General features: G+C 34.3%; 3 protein-coding genes across 6 annotated transcripts in view; all 3 read left to right on the top strand.

Annotated features, from left to right (window-relative positions):
* The window catches only part of LOC147566249 (uncharacterized), a 68,922-nt gene that overhangs the window by 45,308 nt on the left and 5,900 nt on the right, over window positions 1-17,714 (top strand). The gene's annotated exons all lie outside the window — the stretch shown is intronic.
* MKK6 (MAP kinase kinase 6) lies at window positions 5,007-11,637 on the top strand. 4 transcript variants are annotated; one of them, XM_086652722.1, is made up of 12 exons: window positions 5,007-5,227; window positions 6,779-6,842; window positions 7,387-7,459; window positions 8,310-8,376; window positions 8,966-9,092; window positions 9,202-9,286; window positions 9,499-9,633; window positions 9,965-10,189; window positions 10,310-10,492; window positions 10,728-10,948; window positions 11,202-11,247; window positions 11,326-11,637. In XM_086652722.1, the coding sequence occupies exons 5-12, from the start codon at window positions 9,013-9,015 to the stop codon at window positions 11,416-11,418; spliced, it is 1,068 nt and encodes a 355-aa protein (XP_086508848.1). In that variant the 5' UTR covers window positions 5,007-5,227; window positions 6,779-6,842; window positions 7,387-7,459; window positions 8,310-8,376; window positions 8,966-9,012; the 3' UTR covers window positions 11,419-11,637. The 4 variants fall into 4 exon arrangements, with proteins under 4 accessions (XP_086508848.1, XP_086508849.1, XP_086508851.1 ...); XM_086652723.1 differs by lacking the exon at window positions 7,387-7,459 and having other exon boundaries at window positions 5,015-5,227; XM_086652725.1 differs by lacking the exon at window positions 6,779-6,842 and having other exon boundaries at window positions 5,015-5,227.
* LOC147566257 (uncharacterized) lies at window positions 16,433-17,478 on the top strand. Its single transcript, XM_086652743.1, has 2 exons — window positions 16,433-16,837; window positions 16,994-17,478. Exons 1-2 carry the CDS (start codon window positions 16,518-16,520, stop codon window positions 17,301-17,303), a joined length of 630 nt encoding a protein of 209 aa, XP_086508869.1. The 5' UTR covers window positions 16,433-16,517; the 3' UTR covers window positions 17,304-17,478.

A 17,714-nucleotide genomic window follows, 5' to 3' on the forward strand; every position in this document is an offset into this window, starting at 1 on the left:
GAACGACAAACTGCATCGAATCCCCCATAAACAAAACAACTCCTACTATTGGCAACAACAAAACAATCAACGACGAAAGCTTACAAATTAGGGTTTCACTATCTTGCACAGTACCGTGTTGGCATCCCAGGGTAACAAACTGCAGAGGACAAAGGAACAACTTGGAGCAAATCATGGAGGCTTCGACCAACTTCTAAGGACGACGATGCATTTTGGAGGGTTCCAGCATCTCTTATCAATTTAGTCCATCAATTTTCCAGGGAGTTTATACCCTTCTTTATCTTATTTATTTCTAATATCATCAAAATCTATGGTTTACCCTTTGATAATTTTATTCCAATCTCAAACTTTACCTTGTGTCTGTGTCTTATTGATTGTCCATCCTCGTACTCTTTGTTCTAAGGGATCGAAGCCTCAAAAGTCACTTCTCCGTCTACGAGACAAATCAAAGTTAGATAATAGAAAGCCAAAAACTACTTGTAAGAAACCTGTTAGTGTTACTTCCTTTCAGATCTAGGTTTCTCTATTGATCAATTATGTTTGTTTTACATGGTGATATCGATTGTCGACCTTTTCATCTTTGTAACTTTTTTCCCCACAGCCGGCCATCTTATGCTCACTTTTATCAGTCTTGGTTACTTTTCATGTTGATTTTGGTTGAATTTATTTTCATCCTTATAAATTTCATGCTTAATTTAATCTTCGATACAGGAGGATATAATTTACTGTGAACGACATTTCTCCTTAATCGCATAGGATTTGTTCCTGATCTTTCAGCTCCTTTGTTGTCACTTACTTTTGACTTTGGTTATCTACTAGATCTAAACTTGCCTTTCGACCCTGGAGGATATTATATTTCAGATATTATATTCCACCTCCATCGCCCGCCTTTTGTTTCTCATCTCTCGACTCAAGTTTTGTCGATTACTTTTGTGTTCGGTTTTTAAATAGATTTAACTCTTTATTGAAGTTCATTAACATTTTCACTTCCACCCCTTGTCGTAATTCATTTGCGATCATTCGTCAGATTAGTTGGGTATTTATACTCGGGCTATGACTGCGATCCCATTTACCAGGTATCTGAACAGATTTTACTTTGTAGAACTCAGGGGGATATGGTCTTTGTATATGGAGAATACTGGAGGGATAACTGTTGGGTTTTACACCCTTATACTAATGTCAGTGGCGGAAATAAGACATCTAATGTCTACATTAGTATTCCCAGGATCACATGCATAAGCCTATAATAATACTAAGCAAAACTAGATAATCGATTACCTTATTCGCTAGTTTTTCCCTCGAACCTTTCCAATTGCTTATGAGAAGACCAAGAGCTTCAAGCGTAGCTCCTCTACTTGGGACACGAGCAATCAACTTGATCTCCCACCTTGTTGTTTAGCTAGCACACCAATGGTGGTTGGAAGAAGAGCACCTTTCTTCTTGACTAGATAGATAGTAATGGGAATTAGCTCACTTTCTCCTCTCTACTTCATGTGGTAGAGTAAGAAACCTTAAAGAGAAATTCCACACCTTATTCTCTGTCCTAAGAGTGTTTATATAGAACCCTAATAAGAATCCACCTCCTTTTAGGTTTCCTAAAACACCCTTTAGAATAAGATTTAGGGAAATAGTCGAAAATAACAACTATTGATATTTTCTCAATTCCCTAAGGAAGGAGCGGTCCAAACACCACGAAAAATTGGCAGATATAATTTTTATTATATCAGCAATTAACCCTCCAAAAATCAGCCCAATCCGAGTCCTAGAAGTACCCGAACCGGTCTAGCCCCAAAACCCTGTTTTTGGCCTTTTTGTACTATCTTTGCCTAATTCCCTTTTAGGCCTATGAGATATGTTTATGTGACACTACCATGATTATATCTCACCCCCACTAGTCATATCCTATATCAAATTGTCACTCTTATGTGTAACCCGTTGTAGGATCCGATCGAAGTTAGCCGCGAATTACTTCGTAATTCGACGATCGTAGTTGGTCTCTAGCTACAACTCTACGATCCCTAAATCAATCGGACTTGATGATCTTCTACATCAATTGTCCTATCTGACAAATTGCTCGCATTGCCATCTTGGTCGAAGGACATCTCCTTCAACTCCTCCAATAACTCAGAATCATCTTTTGGTTCCATCTTGCAGACATCCTCGTTTCTTCTTGAAACTTTGGGTGTCTGTTTAACCCATCTTCAGTGTTACAAGAAATTAAGTACTAGTTTTATTTGGCAATCAACCAGAAGGACTCTGAATATCAAACTTCATATCATTCTCAAGATGCGCCGTCAGACTCGCAAGCTACAGAATGAAGAATGCTCTAAAAATCGAAGTGACATGATGCAATTCCTCAGTTCTGTAATTTTGTTTTTCTACTTTGTTTATGTAATTTTATTTTTCTACTTTCTATATTGTAAGAGACTCTAAGGTTTAATGCATTTTCTTTCAACAAAAAAAAAACACAATTTTGAGAAAGGATGCCAAATTCTTTTGTACATACATTTCATCTAAATTAATTTCAGATAAATTTTTCTTCAACATAATATGTGGCATTGCGGTGCCCTGTTATTGTTTAACAAGTCTAAGTGACTTGTCTATAGCGGAGTTGGATGTATATCAAAACGTATTTTAGAAAAAGAGAAACAATATTTCGGATAAATGGTTTTTGAGTTGATGCTATACAAAGTTGGATTCGTGATTCAGTAACTATATTTGTTTGATTTAAACTTTATAGGTCGTATACATATGTCCTTAAAGTTCATCGCAAGGTGCCTAAAGACCAACTAATCTCATCCTACTTTATCTACACCCAAGTTTAATAAATTATTCATGGAATCGAATTTAGGGCTCCCGTGTTGTAGAGTGGGTGTCCGACCACTACACCAAAAAATAATGGATCAAGATTCATGAATCGAATAAGCACTATGACGGTCTTATTTAAGATATTTTGAGGCCTTAAAGCCTAAAGGTGATATATCACAAGTTTATCTCTAATGACTTGGATTGATTCTCAATAGAAACCTATTTATACCCAGGTATAAAATCCTTAATCTAACGGCTGATAGTGTTACTAATCTCTTAATCTAACAATTGTTAAGAAAATCGGTCCGGGCGGTCCGGGCTTAGTAATGTGACAACCGGTCAGTGCTTCAAAACCGAGACTGGCCCGACAACTCTAATCGGTCGGTTCGGGTTTGCCCCGATTGGATTTCAGACGGTCTCGGGTGTCTCCGGACTCGGGTGGACACCACGCGGTTCACAATCAACGGGCTTTTTTCGCAGCCCTACCTCTAAGACCAGATTTAATGGCTGAAATTTGATTTTTTTTTTTTATGGGTTAATTCCATTGTGGCCCCCTAAAGATGACCAAATCGCCAAAATGGCCCCCCTAAAGATGACCAGCTTCTATTTTGACCCCCTTTTTCATTTTTCTGTCAGTCAACTTTAACAGTCAATATAACTTTTACTTCTTTGCCCTTAATTTTATAAAACATTCTTTTCTGTCCCATTATTTATTTATTTGCCGGAGATGGTGTCGCCGGCGCCGCCCAGCAGGTCGCCAGCGACCACATCATCTGAAGAACAAATTTTTTTTCCTCCTCTTCTAATTTTCCCATCCCTCTCTTCTTTTTAGTTGGTTTCACATTTTTTCCTGTACTACTTTACCCCCTTCTCGTCTATTATCTCTCAACCTCTCTCTAAACTCTCTGGATCTCTTGTCCTTCCCCATTAATCTCACAACATTAGCAGCATAAAACTAGCTTTAGGTTTCTCTAGAAGCAAAACTTCAATTTTAGAGATAAAAAAAAAGAAAGGAAGAGGTAGATAGAGAAAGTGAGAGAAGATAACTTAAAACAGGAAATTAAAACATTCAAAGATATCTTCATAGTAGCATGTGATCTCTTAAACAACAATTAAGTAAAAGAAGAATTCTTTTGGTGGATGGAAAAAAACTGAAGAATTAGATTCTCTCTCTAACTTCATGGATGGCTGGTACAATAATCTCTCCTACCAATTTCAAAATTAATTCTAAACTATCCACCAAAACAACATCAAATACATTACATTTTCTTCCCTCCTTCATGCCCTGCGGGGTAACAACACTTTCCAAACAATTCCAATTTGGATTATAACTCAGAATTTCTTCCCCCATTACAGCTTAACAACCACCAAACTCCAAGTTCTCATCTTTTCATGGATAACACAACACTATTTATTTATGGTACGTTTACCATTTGAGATATGAGGAACAACTGGGTACTCCATATCTGGGCTCTAATGAAATAACCAAATCTCTCTCTCTCTCTCTCTCTCTATCCCAAATCTGGTATTCTGTCTCTTTCTATACCAGATCTGAGATTTGTTCATGTTGTCTGGATTCAACCAAATCCCAGACGAAGGATTTTGTTAAATCGGATCCCCAACTTGAATTTGATTCGACCAAATCCTCAAAAGATATGGGGCGAAATCCCAGATCTGGGATTTGGTTATGGATTTGGGGGAGAGAGAAATGAGAGGTTTATTTACCTTCAAATGAGGTTCTTAAGCATTCAGCTTTGAGAGAAAGAAAGTGAAAGATTGATTTTCCATTCATTAAACACATGAGTTATCCTCTTGTTTGAGATCCTTCTGTTTTGAGAGAAAAAAAAGAGAGAAAGATGTGGTGGTGTAGAAGGAAGGAAAAGAATATAACAGTTAACCTTTTTTTTCTTTGAGTTGATGGATTGCCGGCAGGTGGTCGGCCGACCATCCACCGGTAACTATTCCCGACGAAAAAAGTGATTAAGGACAAAAAGGTTATTAATTTTAAATATAAGGTTAAAAAAGGAAAATCAGAGTCTGATATTAATGTTGACTAACAGTTGACCGACGGAAAAATGAAAATGGGGGGCATATTAGAAGCTGGTCATATTTAGGGGCTATTTTGGTGAGTTGGTCATTTTTAGGGGGCCAAAATGGAATTAACCCTTTTTTATCCACGGTTTAAATTGTCAGAGAGAGAGAGAGAGAGAAAAAAAAAACATCTTCTAAAGATTCTCTTTTTTGAACTTACCCTCCCGCCCAAACACTCATCTCTCATTTTTTGGTCCTTCCCTCTCTCTGTCTCTCTCTCTCTCTCTCTCTCTCTCTGTCGCAGCTCATCTCCTCCCCTCTCTCTCTGTCGCAGTTCCTCTCCCCCCCTCTCTCATCTTCGTCGTCCTCTCTCTGATCTACATCGCAGGTAGCTCCTATTTTTCTTGATCCAGTTACTTCTCTTAGTCTCTTTAATAGGGTAAGAAATTTAAGACCTAGCATTGATAACTACTGTGTTGCTGTTCATATCTTAGCTTTTATTTGTTCAAGTTCTAGGGGTTCTACTTAATTTTGGGTTTAATGACTGGCTATGAAAAAACATTTAAGGGTTTACTCATTGGTTTTCATTTGTTTGGGTTTTAGGGTTTAATGATTTGGTTTTGGGTTTTAGGGTTTAATGATTTAGATTTGGGGTTTTAAAGTGGCCTAAGAAGAAGTGATTTGGAATATATATCTTTGCTTGATCTATTATACTTCAGATGACTTTCGAGTTTCGACAAGTTGTTTTGCTGCTATAGCTGACATGAGAGAGTTCTCCAGAAAGTACTAAACCAGCTATTATGATGGTAGCCAAAAGCCTTGAATTTGATCTTGGTGATTCTTTATTTGCACCTTTTACACCAAGAAGTTTAAACATGCTGATTGTAAAGGAAGTTGTGTTCCCCCACAAAGAGTGCCCACTTGAAACAGAACACAATAAGAAAATCTGGGCTCAAAATTTCAAATTTCCAATACCACAAAAAAATTCACTGTTTCTGGGTTATCCACCAATACCTGAGAGTACTCTCATAACCAAGACTATAATATCACCTATTGATTTTAAGTTGGATCTCCACAATCTTAACTTGCTACTATAGATGTCCTTACGCGTGATAGACCAACGGGCTACAGACGCTCCACATCACTTGACAAAAAATACACCCCAGATACCCTTACTCATTGGTTCTCGATTTAAGGTTTTGATGTAGGGCTTCCCAGAAGATGAGTTTTAGGCAGGTTGGTCGAATGTTTTGATTTAGGGTTTCTACTTCATTTTGTTTCATCTACTTTTTCTGCTTCAGTTTGTTTTATTCGCTTGTTTTAGTTATCTATAGAGGTTGGTCAAATGTATTGAGGGTTTATTTGAACTCATATGAAAAAAATTAGTTCCTTTACTATAAAGAATATCATGACTTCGATATATCGAGGGGGAAACCAAGAAAGTGTGAACATCTTCGATGTCGATAGCATCGATTGACTGAACTTCTTTCCTTATGTTTTATTTCCTTAGTTTACTTCATTTCAGTCTCAGTTACAAACCCGCCTCTTATTCCTCTACTTCTTAAATTATAGGTGCCTTCATGTATTTTACAGATTCTTCAATTTATTAGGTTAATTTAGTTTAACTCATTAGCTAGTATTTGATCTCCCTAACTTATCTCCAGAGGTAATATTTAGTTCCTAAAATGAGGGTATTCAATCACGTAAGAGTTATGGTTTAAGATTGAATGAGAGAGAGAGAGAGATTTATGATTGATATTTAATTTGTTTTGTTAATATTTATGGAGGTAGGGTTAGTGGTTTAAGGTGAAGTTGATATTTAGTTCATGTTGTGTTGAAAAATTAGCCTAATGAGTAATATCACATAAAAATCTCTAATTTTCTCAGTCGCCCCTCTCTATATAGTTTGCTAAATATTTTGGCATCTTTGTCTCTACAGTTTTGGTGAATGCTTTGTCTGTTAAAGTTAAGTAAAACTTCGTCCTTCATTGCAACTGTCTCAGGTAAACATTTTGTCTTTCTAGCCATATTAGATTTCTCGATCGATAAAACACAAGAACTATCACTTATCTCTCTATATATAGTTCACAACAAATTTGAGCCTCGTTTTTCCTATATAGTGCGACTTCGTCCTTCGTTGTATCTCTCTTAGGCTTCAGTGTGATTTAAGTCACTAATTTGGTGTTCAACTATCATATTGGCTCTTAGAGTCAGTATAACTTAGGAGAAATCTTTATAGTAAAGCTCCCATCTTGCTGATTTTATTCTTTGAAGAAATCTGTGTAATTTAAGCTTACAATGTGGTGATTTTTAAAGCCCTCCCTATATATTTAAGCTTACATCTTGCTGATTTTGTTGAGGGTAATTAATTCAATGTGATTTAAGTTTAGATTCTGCTATTCATATTCACCATGTTTGTCTATCCTACGGAGGGTCGAGTTTTTAGTTGCACAAACTGATGAGCGAATCCATATGATATAGATTTGTGATTTAGAGTGCTTCCATTTTGTTGCATTACATGTTACTAATATCTGTAACGTTATTTAGGTGCCGTAAATGCGACATTTGGATGAGAATGTGTGATGTTTTCTAAAGAAGACCTATACAACTTCTTTTATTTGTAAGTGCTCTTATCAGAATTATGTCGTTGAAATAGGTAAACAGTGAACAGCCATGACTTATAAATATTTGATTGTTAAGTTGATTTTACACCGTTCCTTTTAGAGATTTTAGTTCAGGATTACATTAGTAACCATTTGAGATTTTAGTTCATGCATTCAGTTTAGGGATCCTTTTGGTTACAAATGCAATAACAATTCATAGGTCTGTTTTCGTTTTTGTATCATATTTTTTATTTTTTATTCAGGCTTACATTAGTAATCTTTGTAGGGTTATTTCACGCTTTCAGTTTAGGGGTCGTTGTTGTGTGCTTTGGTGCGCATAGGATTTACATGTTACGTTTTTTCAGCCATATGTGATTAGAGTAGAGGATACCATTTAAAGCCTATTCATTATTTGTAAAACCACTAGATGCTTTAAAGAAAGTTATGATGTATTCATGTTTTGTTAACTGTGTTTTTTCTATGAAGCAAAATTTGTTTGCTAGTTGTTTCATAATATTAAAGGGCGAAGAAAGAAGCTTCATCTAATGTGTTTATTTTAGTCAAGATTGCAGGTCTCGAAAGTATTAATTTGGTTGGCAACTTGACATTTTTAAGTTCTTAGGTGTTTCGATTTTCTGATTAGGTTGCTATTTTGTAATGTGTTGCAGTTCAACTTTTATCAAAATCTATTTGACCATGAGCATTTAGTTAGCTGCATTAACATGCCAATAATCTTAGCTCTATTAAAAAATTTCTCTATGCTTCAGGATTAGCTTCTCCGATGAAATTCTTTACCAGTCGATGTAGTTTGTTAAGTTCATTATGAACTGGATATTCCTGACTTGGGACATCTTGGGTTTTTAATAGTTTGGTTGCAGTGGAAGAAGTCGTTGCAGAAATCGTTTGAACTGGTTTCGCTGCGCTACTACAACTGGTAATAAATCAAACATTTGACACACTTAATGTTTGATAATATGGTCAGCTAATGTAATTACATTATCCTTTTCTTTTTTGTTATAGTTGGGAGGTTGGAAACTACATATCACAAAAATGTATAAAGCATTTGAACTCCTAAGAAATATAAAAAGAACTCATATGAGAAAGTACTGTTTGTGCCCCATGGGCACGGGTTACATCCTCGTCAACCCTTAAAGGTCATTTTAAGGAGCCTAAACCCCATCTAATCTACTTTATTTTATTTATACCGAAGTTCAATGAATCTTAGATTTCCACTTTCATGAGATTGAATTTAGGACTGCTGGATTGTGAAAGTGAGTGTCTAACCACTACACACACAAAAAAATAGTAGATTAAATAAACCATTGTAGTCTTGTTTGTGAAAGAGGTGCAATAAAACCGTTAGAACCCTATCTGTTTCCAATTGAGTGTAATTAATTAACAATCACAGACCAGGACAAAAAAAAGAAAAAAGAAAAGGAGTAGCGCAAATTTGTAGACTGACCAGTAAATAGCTTTTTCCGCGGTCTTGCTTATTTGAAATTCTTTCACTCTCCCTTCTACAGTTCTACTCTCTTTCTTTCTCTCGAATTTTTGAAGAACCCAGGGAAACATGAAGAGTAAGAAACCTATGAGTTTAAAGCAGCTAAAACTCTCAGTTCCTGCTCAAGAAACCCCAATCACTAACTTCTTGTAAATTCTTAATTCCTTTTTCTCATCTTTCCTTTTTCAGATTCTCTATTTAATAATTCATTTTATCAATCGATCCAAGAGTTATTAAATCTATTATGGATGTTTTTAGAACTGCTAGCGGAACATTTCATGATGGAGATCTACTGTTGAATCAGAAAGGTCTTCGATTAATTTCAGAAGAAAATGAAACTCGCGTAAGTTTTCAATTTGGGGTTTCTTCTTATATATATATATATATATATATATTCTTCTTCTCCTTAATTAGGTTAACATTTGCATTTACAGTTTACTCCTGTCAACATTAGACCTTTCCAGTTTTTATAGTTTCTTCTTTTTGATTATTGACATTAATGCTTGCTCTTGTACCCCATTTCTTTTAATTGGGTTTGAATATCTTATTGAATAGCCTTCAGATGCTAAAGAGCTTGATTTCCAATTCATGTTGGAAGACCTTGAGACAATCAAAGTCATAGGGAAAGGAAGTGGTGGAGTTGTTCAACTCGTTCGCCATAAATGGGCTGGAACTCTGTTTGCTTTAAAGGTACTTATTTGTTTATATATATCCCACTTGCTACCTTGTTCTAGGATGCATCTTATTTGATGATTTATATGAAATTTGGTTCTTCTTGTTGCTACTTATCTCATTTCCCTTTATTGAAGGGGATAACATGCGAAACCGACGAAGTTATGTACTAGCTCATGACATTCTATATTCTGAAATCTGAGGGGATAGGATTAAGAAATTTGTTGATTAGCTTTACTTGGTTTTTGCAAACGTACTTATTATTTGAAAAAAAAAAGCTGTAATATTATTGTGGGTGAAGGCTTCTTTGTAAAAAAGCGTAAACTTTGACTTGATTATTGTTGTGTAGGTCATCCAGATGAATATCCAAGAGGATGTTCGTAAACAGATAGTGCAGGAAGTGAAAATAAATCAAGCATCACAATGTCCTCATGTGGTTGTTTGTTATCACTCATTCTACCACAATGGGGTTATTTCTCTTGTGCTAGAATACATGGATCGTGGCTCTCTAGTTGATGTTATTAAACAACTTAACACAATACTCGAACCTTATCTTGCAGTTGTTTGTAAGCAGGTCGGTATACGTCCTAATGTTGAATTTCACATTTCTCACTAATGAAGTAGATTGAAGTTCCTCTTTGAAATTCTTCTAATTAGCCTTCTCTGCCAAAACTTTCTTATATTGCTGTGCCAGGTTTTACTGGGTCTTGTGTATTTGCACAATGAGAGACATGTTATTCATAGAGATATAAAGCCGTCCAACTTGTTGGTGAATCAGAAAGGAGAAGTAAAGATAACAGATTTTGGGGTGAGCGCCATGCTTGCTAGCTCCAAGGGTCAGCGAGACACCTTTGTTGGCACATATAACTATATGTCGGTAAGTTCCATATTTTTAATTGTGTGCTTGTTTTGCGGTACTGTGTTCTCTATACTTTTCCGGAAAAACAACAACACCCGAATGAAAAAGACGAAACTTCTTTCTCAGGGTTTCACAAAACACTGAAATGACTCATCTAACTATTATTATTTGGGTGAACAAATTCTTTGCCAAATTTATATCCTTTACGTGATTGAACTTTGCGGGCTTTTATGAGTTCATCTCTATCTTTCAGCCTGAGAGAATCAGTGGGAGTACTTATGATTATAGCAGTGATATCTGGAGTTTGGGTATGGTAATACTTGAATGTGCCATAGGGCGTTTTCCTTATGTACAATCTGAAGAGCAAGGAACCCCCAAGTTTTATGAGCTTTTGCAAGCCATTGTTGGAAAACCACCCCCTTCTGCTCCACCAGACCAGTTCTCGCCCGAGTTTTGTTCATTTATATCAGGCTGGTATGTCTTATATAACTACTTAGATATCTTTGTCATCAAACCTTATGTATCCCATTATCTAGTCTCTTATATTTCATATTTTAACTGCTTCGAAAGTTTTGCAATCTCGTGAAGTAGTTATTTACTAATTGTCCAATTCAACTACGGCATTAAGGTCATAATAAAAAGTTATATAATGTGTTCATCTCAAAACTCAGATAATATTCAAATATTGAACCTTGTTAAAAGAATTCAAATCTTACTCTTCTTGCAGCATACAAAAGGATCCCCGTGACAGAATGTCGTCATTAGAACTTCTGGTAAGTGCTTTCTAACCAGTTTCCTCTGTTCCACTAAGAACAGGTTAGAAATTTATTTTTCTTTTCTTGCTTTTATAGAGCCATCCATTCATCAAAAAGTTCGAAGACAAAGACATTGATCTGGCAATTCTTGTTGGTAGCTTGGAACCTCCAATAAATTTCCCAAGATAAGTTCATGTACTTGTATCTATGAATGCGAAAACAAAGCCAAGTCATATCATGATCAGGGTTGTTTTAAGCTTAAAAGATAGGAAGTGTGGTCAAAATGAATTCAGATATGAGATTGCGATATCTGTTTGAAATGCTTTAAACAAACATAACATTCAAACTATTTTGGCAAGGAATGTTATATTGTTGATTTATCTTTAAAGAAAGATGGTACTTCTCGTATATCTTGATTAGGTTTTAGCAGAATACTTTGGAAAGAAAATCTCTGTTCTATATACTTAGCAATGATTGTTTAGTCAAAATTAGGAAATGCTTGTCGTCTTGACACATGCAGTCTAAAATGTTCAAGATTACACCAGACCAAGCCAGTTGTGTCTGTATGCTTGGCCTTAAGATGTCATCGGTTTCGTTTGGAATAGTATTTCGTTGGTGTTGTAATTTGCGGTGCTTTCTACCGTCATCGGGTCAACCGAGCGTTTAACACAATATATATGGCATCCTTTTTCTCTGCTCTCGGGAATATCTCTATCATTTTAGAAGCTTCTTTTTTTCCAACGAGCAATTATGAAAATGTGATCTCCAGTCTCAAACTTCTCGTGGATCCCTTTTGTCTTAACATTTTCAAAGTTGTTCTTCTAAAAAATATTATGAACAAAGTACTAGTTCATCCTTACTCTTTTTCTGTTTGATGTTTCTCATTGTAGAACTACATTCGTATTTATCAGTTCATCCTTATGTACATCACATAATTACAATATAAAATGTCAAAGTGGGCAATCCTATAGCTAATTGCAATAGCATTTTCATATAAACTTATCCGTGAAACTCCATATTGTCCCCCAAGCAATTCCGAAATATTCTTTGGAACTTTTGCTCTCGGATAAATAACATTTTGGTTTATGCATGTTTCAATTTGCCTAGTGAATGAAAGAATATGTTCTTGACTTTACCCTTTATATTTTCGAATCAAATTACGAAAGTTTTATATTTGTCTAACTAATGTTTCACGAATTTGAAAATACATTAAGCAACATTACTATAACTATTATGGAAGCAATTGTGGAAATGTTTATATATTTGTACCACATACACAAGGAAAAAAATATAAAATATCTTTGTTTTTACTTCGAATAGTTATGTTGTTTAATGCATGTTCAATCTTGTCGAACTCAATTTTTTTTTTTGATGAATTGTCGAACTCAATTTATACAAATACAAAATATTTCGGCATTTGTTTTGAAATTGGGTAAAATAAAAAAAATATGTTTATTCCACAAGGCATATTGGAAAATGCACGAGGGGAAACATTATTTGTCCGATATGCAGAACGTATTTTGTCCCCCAAAGTAAATTGGAAAATACCTAAGCTAAATATGCAAAAAAAAATTACCCTTGCTAAAACTTTAGTTAGTATGTTTTGATTGATCTTTGTTAAACTCATGTACAAAGCAAGTTTGAAAATGCCTAACCCACTATCCGAAATGACAGTTGAAAGTGATCATGTGCCCAAAAACAAATTCTTTTAGAGAGCAAAACTTAAAAATGATATGGTGTTGTACTTTTTTTTTGTGAAATAAAATATTGTAATAACAAAAACACTAATGAGTGTTACTTGGATCTGGTTGAAAGTACCCATTTATTAGATGTTAAATTTAAACATTGTGGAAGTGGAGATTGAAACTAGTTGCAAAAACTGAAAAGGATAGATCTACGATGATTTCTTGTTGAAACGTAGGTATGGACGACGCTGAGGGTTTGATTCTTGGTCAGAAAAGAGTTTTTTTTCTTTACCTTTTTGTGTTTGTGTAGAGAGATTTCTTGATAATGAGTGGCCCGAACTCTTATCCATCATAAAAGAAAACCTCGTTGAAGGCACTTGTCCGAAAACATAGAATTAAAGCAATGATTTATCACATGCTAATTGGTGATATCTTAGAGCATCTCCAATGCAACACTCAACTTACAAAACTCAATTTGACACATAGGACTACTAGAGTTTTTGACAAAAAACACTCTCCAATGCAACACTCAACTAGAGTCTCAATATGATGTGGCAACAATAAATATTGAGATACTCAAAAGAAAACTCAACAATTGAGTTTTCTTTTGAGTATCTCAACATTTATTGTTGTATCTCCATTGGTCCACATCAACATTTTATATATTAAAATAATAACCAAAAGTAAATCTAAAGTAAATATTGAGTTTTTTTTAGTGTTGCATTGGAGATGAATTTTGAATTGAGTATCTCAATAATGCAACCTAGGAAAGAGAAACTCAACTCATACTTGACACATTGGATTAATTGAGTTTTTGTTGAGTGTTGCATTGGAGATGCTCTTATGTTGAATAAAAAATAAGATAACATAAGAAGGTTTTCATTTCTTGTTTTTTTTTTTTTTTGATGAAATTGGTTTTCACTTCATACGAATAATATGACCGACCGACCAATTCAATCCTGTGGTGTGGAGAGGGTCCCATGGCTGTTCAAAGAAATTCGTACATAAAATAACATCATCATATGAACCCTAATTTCCAACAACCAACAACCAATCCTGTCTAGGGAGATCTTGTCTAAACCCTAAAACCATACACTTCTAGTCAAGATTAGCTAGCCGCCCTCTCTCTTTGACCTAACCATCAAAAGTGCCCAATCACTTATTTTTTCTTTTTTTTTTGAGCTTCATTATATAACATGGACACATCAACATGGATACATCATAAATTCGATAACTTCTATATCTATCGTCTCAAAGACATCTTGAGTTCTAAAGACCGTATATGACTCTCAAGGTCGTCTATAGAGCACGAGAGTCCATTTATTCCAACGTCCATCTTATTTATATTCGCGTTCAATAAATCACGAATTTCCACTTTCGTGGAAGTTGAACTTGAGACCTTTCAACATGCAGTGTGAGTGTCCAACTAAGTCAAATAGTGGTGGAATCACCAATCAATCCTAAGATTAATTACAGCCAAAAGAAATTTATAATAAAATTAGTAATAATAGTCCCATACCGGAAAGTAAAAGAGACTTTTTAGTAGTGGAATAAAGAGTCATGATAGAGTTGTTTAGAGAAAAATACAAGTACCTCCCTCCATATGAAAGAAACAACATTTATCTAGTGGAATTGGAATTTTACTCGATCACCACATAATACAGACTGGCGGTTTCTAGCTATTGGGACTCTCGTGGAAAAAAAAAGTCTAAATACAATCCTCTTTGGTGGTATTGACTAAAAATAGAAATATTTCTTTAGACAACCATATCTGTTTGTTGAGATCCATGACCTATAACTTGTCATTATATGTTAAAGTGATCTACTGAGCATTCCCCTTATCTCCCCAAATGTTTGTACCCCTAAATTGATTTACTTGAGAGAGAAGAAATAGAGAACTTATTTATGAACAAAAAGTCTATAAGCACGCACCAGACATTACGTAACTAGTTATAGTGTAAATTCACGATTATTTGACAATCAAACAGATAAATTGAAATACCGACAAGATAGTTTAACGTAATGCAGTAAAAGATCTTCCTACATAGTCTCAACTTACATCTATAGAGAAACCAATAATGAATTTATTAGTAGTCACCACAACTGTGGCTTGATTGGTTACATTAGTGAAACAACTGAATTATAAAACTTTAATACCCAACTCATATTTACATAGTAAATTAACGTTTTTCAGTTTCCAAAGCTTCCTAACTAATCCACGAAAGAATTACTATCTAATAATAATAATAACAAGAGATATCTTAAATACATGTTACTAAGTTCTCCAAATCTTCAAACACGTTGAACTGTTGGTAATCGTCAAATCTTTGTCTTCTCGATTAATATCTCATTATATAGTTTTATCATTATAGGTGACCAAATCATTGTCATTGGATATGTTAACGCGTGGACTAGTTTATACAGGGCCACAAGTGAATGTACATGTATACTTAGCTATTTACGTGGACTTATTGAATCCAACATAGTTCAAAAAAACATTTAGGTGGGTGAGATTTCATTGAGAGGTTTATGGATAAGTGAGAAGAATGCATGGAGAGGACCTAAAAGAAGGAATGGTAGAGATTAAAGTGCCAATCAAAGCCAATGACTAGTTCATCCATCCTAGTCAACTCTCTCTTATCCCTTATCTTCCTCTATTTTGGTTGTTTTAGGCCCACTAATGACTATTAAAAGTGTATGACTTTATGTCAAATCATTTAAAAATGTGATTCTTCCTAGGGTTACGTTTTAGGTTTAGTATGATCTATTTCTCATAATTCACATGTTTAGCAACTAAGTATTTTTTCTTTCATAAAAAAAACAATATAAGTAGGTTTTCTACTTTATTTTAGTGGAGTTTGCATTAATTAAAAAGAAAATAAGTGGAATATATTACAAAATATAGTAATCGTGCTAATGGATATGACTTTATGGACGCGGAATATTGTTGACCTATAAGTTTCTTACAAACCTAAATTTGTGTCAAATTCATAAGTAACTTATACAAGAATGTTTTCAACAAATAAAAACTTATACAAGAATGAAAATGTTAGTATTTGATTCGAAAATTGAAATCAATAATAGGTAGAAAGTTGATGTAGTCAACTTACATTGATCTAGAAACGTAAAGATAAAAACACCTAGACCAACGAAAGTCGATTACATCAGCTTTGTGTTTGTGGTCGCACTCATTTTTTCCGTCACATAGCATTTCCCATAAAAGAAAGACAAAGATGATGATGAGTTGGATGGATGTGGATTAATTTCCAAGCAATAAAACCTTATCCCCTTTATATATTCAATGTGTGAACACTTCAACCTGATAATGTCGAATCTCAAGATAACCCACAAATATTAATCAAATCACAATTAATAATTAAACTAATCCTTATTGGTTTCAATGCTTTCTTCCACCATTTATCTTATCCTAATTAACTAATTCATTTTAAAAAGACAAGAAATAAAATATTATTACTAAAACATATTTCATATTTGTGGAACAAAAAATATGTATATATAGGTGACTAGTCTTCTTGAGAAATAACTTGTGACCTTCTTTCAATATAATTTCTCCTCTATCTCTAAAGTTTGAAGATCAATATTATGGGTGAAGCAAAGAATCAGTATTTTCAAGATATAATATCAATGAATATAGGCATGAATAATGTTTTTCCTATGGTGAGTGTTCGAAATAACCAATGGGTTGTCATGGGTGGTGATGAAGAATTTGTTCATTTGGTTTCAAAAACATCTTCCGAAGACGAAGAAGAAGATTCAACTAGTTCAATTGGGTCATGTTCTTCGTCGGAATTTGAAGAAGATGCATCTTCTTCTTCTTCAAATTCATATTCGTCTTCCGAAGACTCTTCTTCCAAAGGTCCTCTGTACGAATTATCCGAGCTCATAAGTCAATTACCTATGAAGTGAGTTCATCTTTATTTTATTATTTTCCTTATGTTTTGAAACGGTACACTGAGAAATGGCTAAGACCCGAACTAAATTGAACAAAAGCAACTAGCTAAAACTGATTTGATTATAGAAAAAAATTCTTATTTATTGTTAAATGTTTGGATTTGTAGGAGAGGTCTTTCAAAGCATTTTCAAGGGAAATCTCAATCTTTCACATCTCTATCTAATGTGAAAAGTTTAGAAGATCTAGCAAAAAAAGAGGATCCTTATAAGAAAAGGATGATGATGATGAAGTCATGCAAGAGCTATGGAGGTGGACTAGATAATCCACAAAAATCTTATACACCCAAAACTAGTTCAAAGACCATAACAAAGAAGTCTTCAAATAGGGGTTCTTTTTCATCATTATTAGGTAAGAGAAATGGGTTTGTCAATTGTGGCTTTAGTAAGCCCCCTCTCCATCAACAAAACAATTTCTAGATATGTAATATCCCATTTACATAATTTTTATATACAATTTTTTTGTTGGAAATTTTGTATATGATCTTTTATAGATGTTGATGTATATAAGAGATAATTTTTTAATAGTGAAGTTTCTATTATGAAATTACAATGTAGTGAGGTTGATATTAACAATATTTATTTTTTGAGCAAATGATTCTCCTTTGATGTGCTTGGTGTCCAATCCAATAATGTAATCTACATCTTTTAGCTCAGAGTGGAAGGTTTAGGTAAACTTTTAAGTTTTTTTGTTGTTCAACCCACTCTTCCAAAAAAAAAAAATGATTCTATACTACTTTTCGGAAAAATTATTATTCAGTACCTCGCCATATGAACAACTCAAAACAGAATACTTCTGAATGCAGTTACATTTGTACATCTCTTGGGAAA

This window comes from Eschscholzia californica, unplaced genomic scaffold, assembly GCF_041429995.1.
Source record: "Eschscholzia californica isolate CP2 unplaced genomic scaffold, dmEscCali1.0.p SCAF_1, whole genome shotgun sequence".
Classification (NCBI taxonomy): domain Eukaryota; kingdom Viridiplantae; phylum Streptophyta; class Magnoliopsida; order Ranunculales; family Papaveraceae; genus Eschscholzia; species Eschscholzia californica.

Excerpts from the sequence above, each read along its gene's own strand:
- LOC147566257 (XM_086652743.1), top strand. The coding sequence starts at position 16,518 with ATGGGTGAAGCAAAGAATCAGTATTTTCAAGATATAATATCAATGAAT. Across the intron at positions 16,838-16,993 it reads ATAAGTCAATTACCTATGAA|GAGAGGTCTTTCAAAGCATT; the intron begins GTGAGTTCATCT and ends TTGGATTTGTAG.
- MKK6 (XM_086652722.1), top strand. The coding sequence starts at position 9,013 with ATGAAGAGTAAGAAACCTATGAGTTTAAAGCAGCTAAAACTCTCAGTT. Across the intron at positions 9,093-9,201 it reads ACCCCAATCACTAACTTCTT|AACTGCTAGCGGAACATTTC; the intron begins GTAAATTCTTAA and ends GGATGTTTTTAG. Across the intron at positions 10,949-11,201 it reads TGTTCATTTATATCAGGCTG|CATACAAAAGGATCCCCGTG; the intron begins GTATGTCTTATA and ends CTCTTCTTGCAG.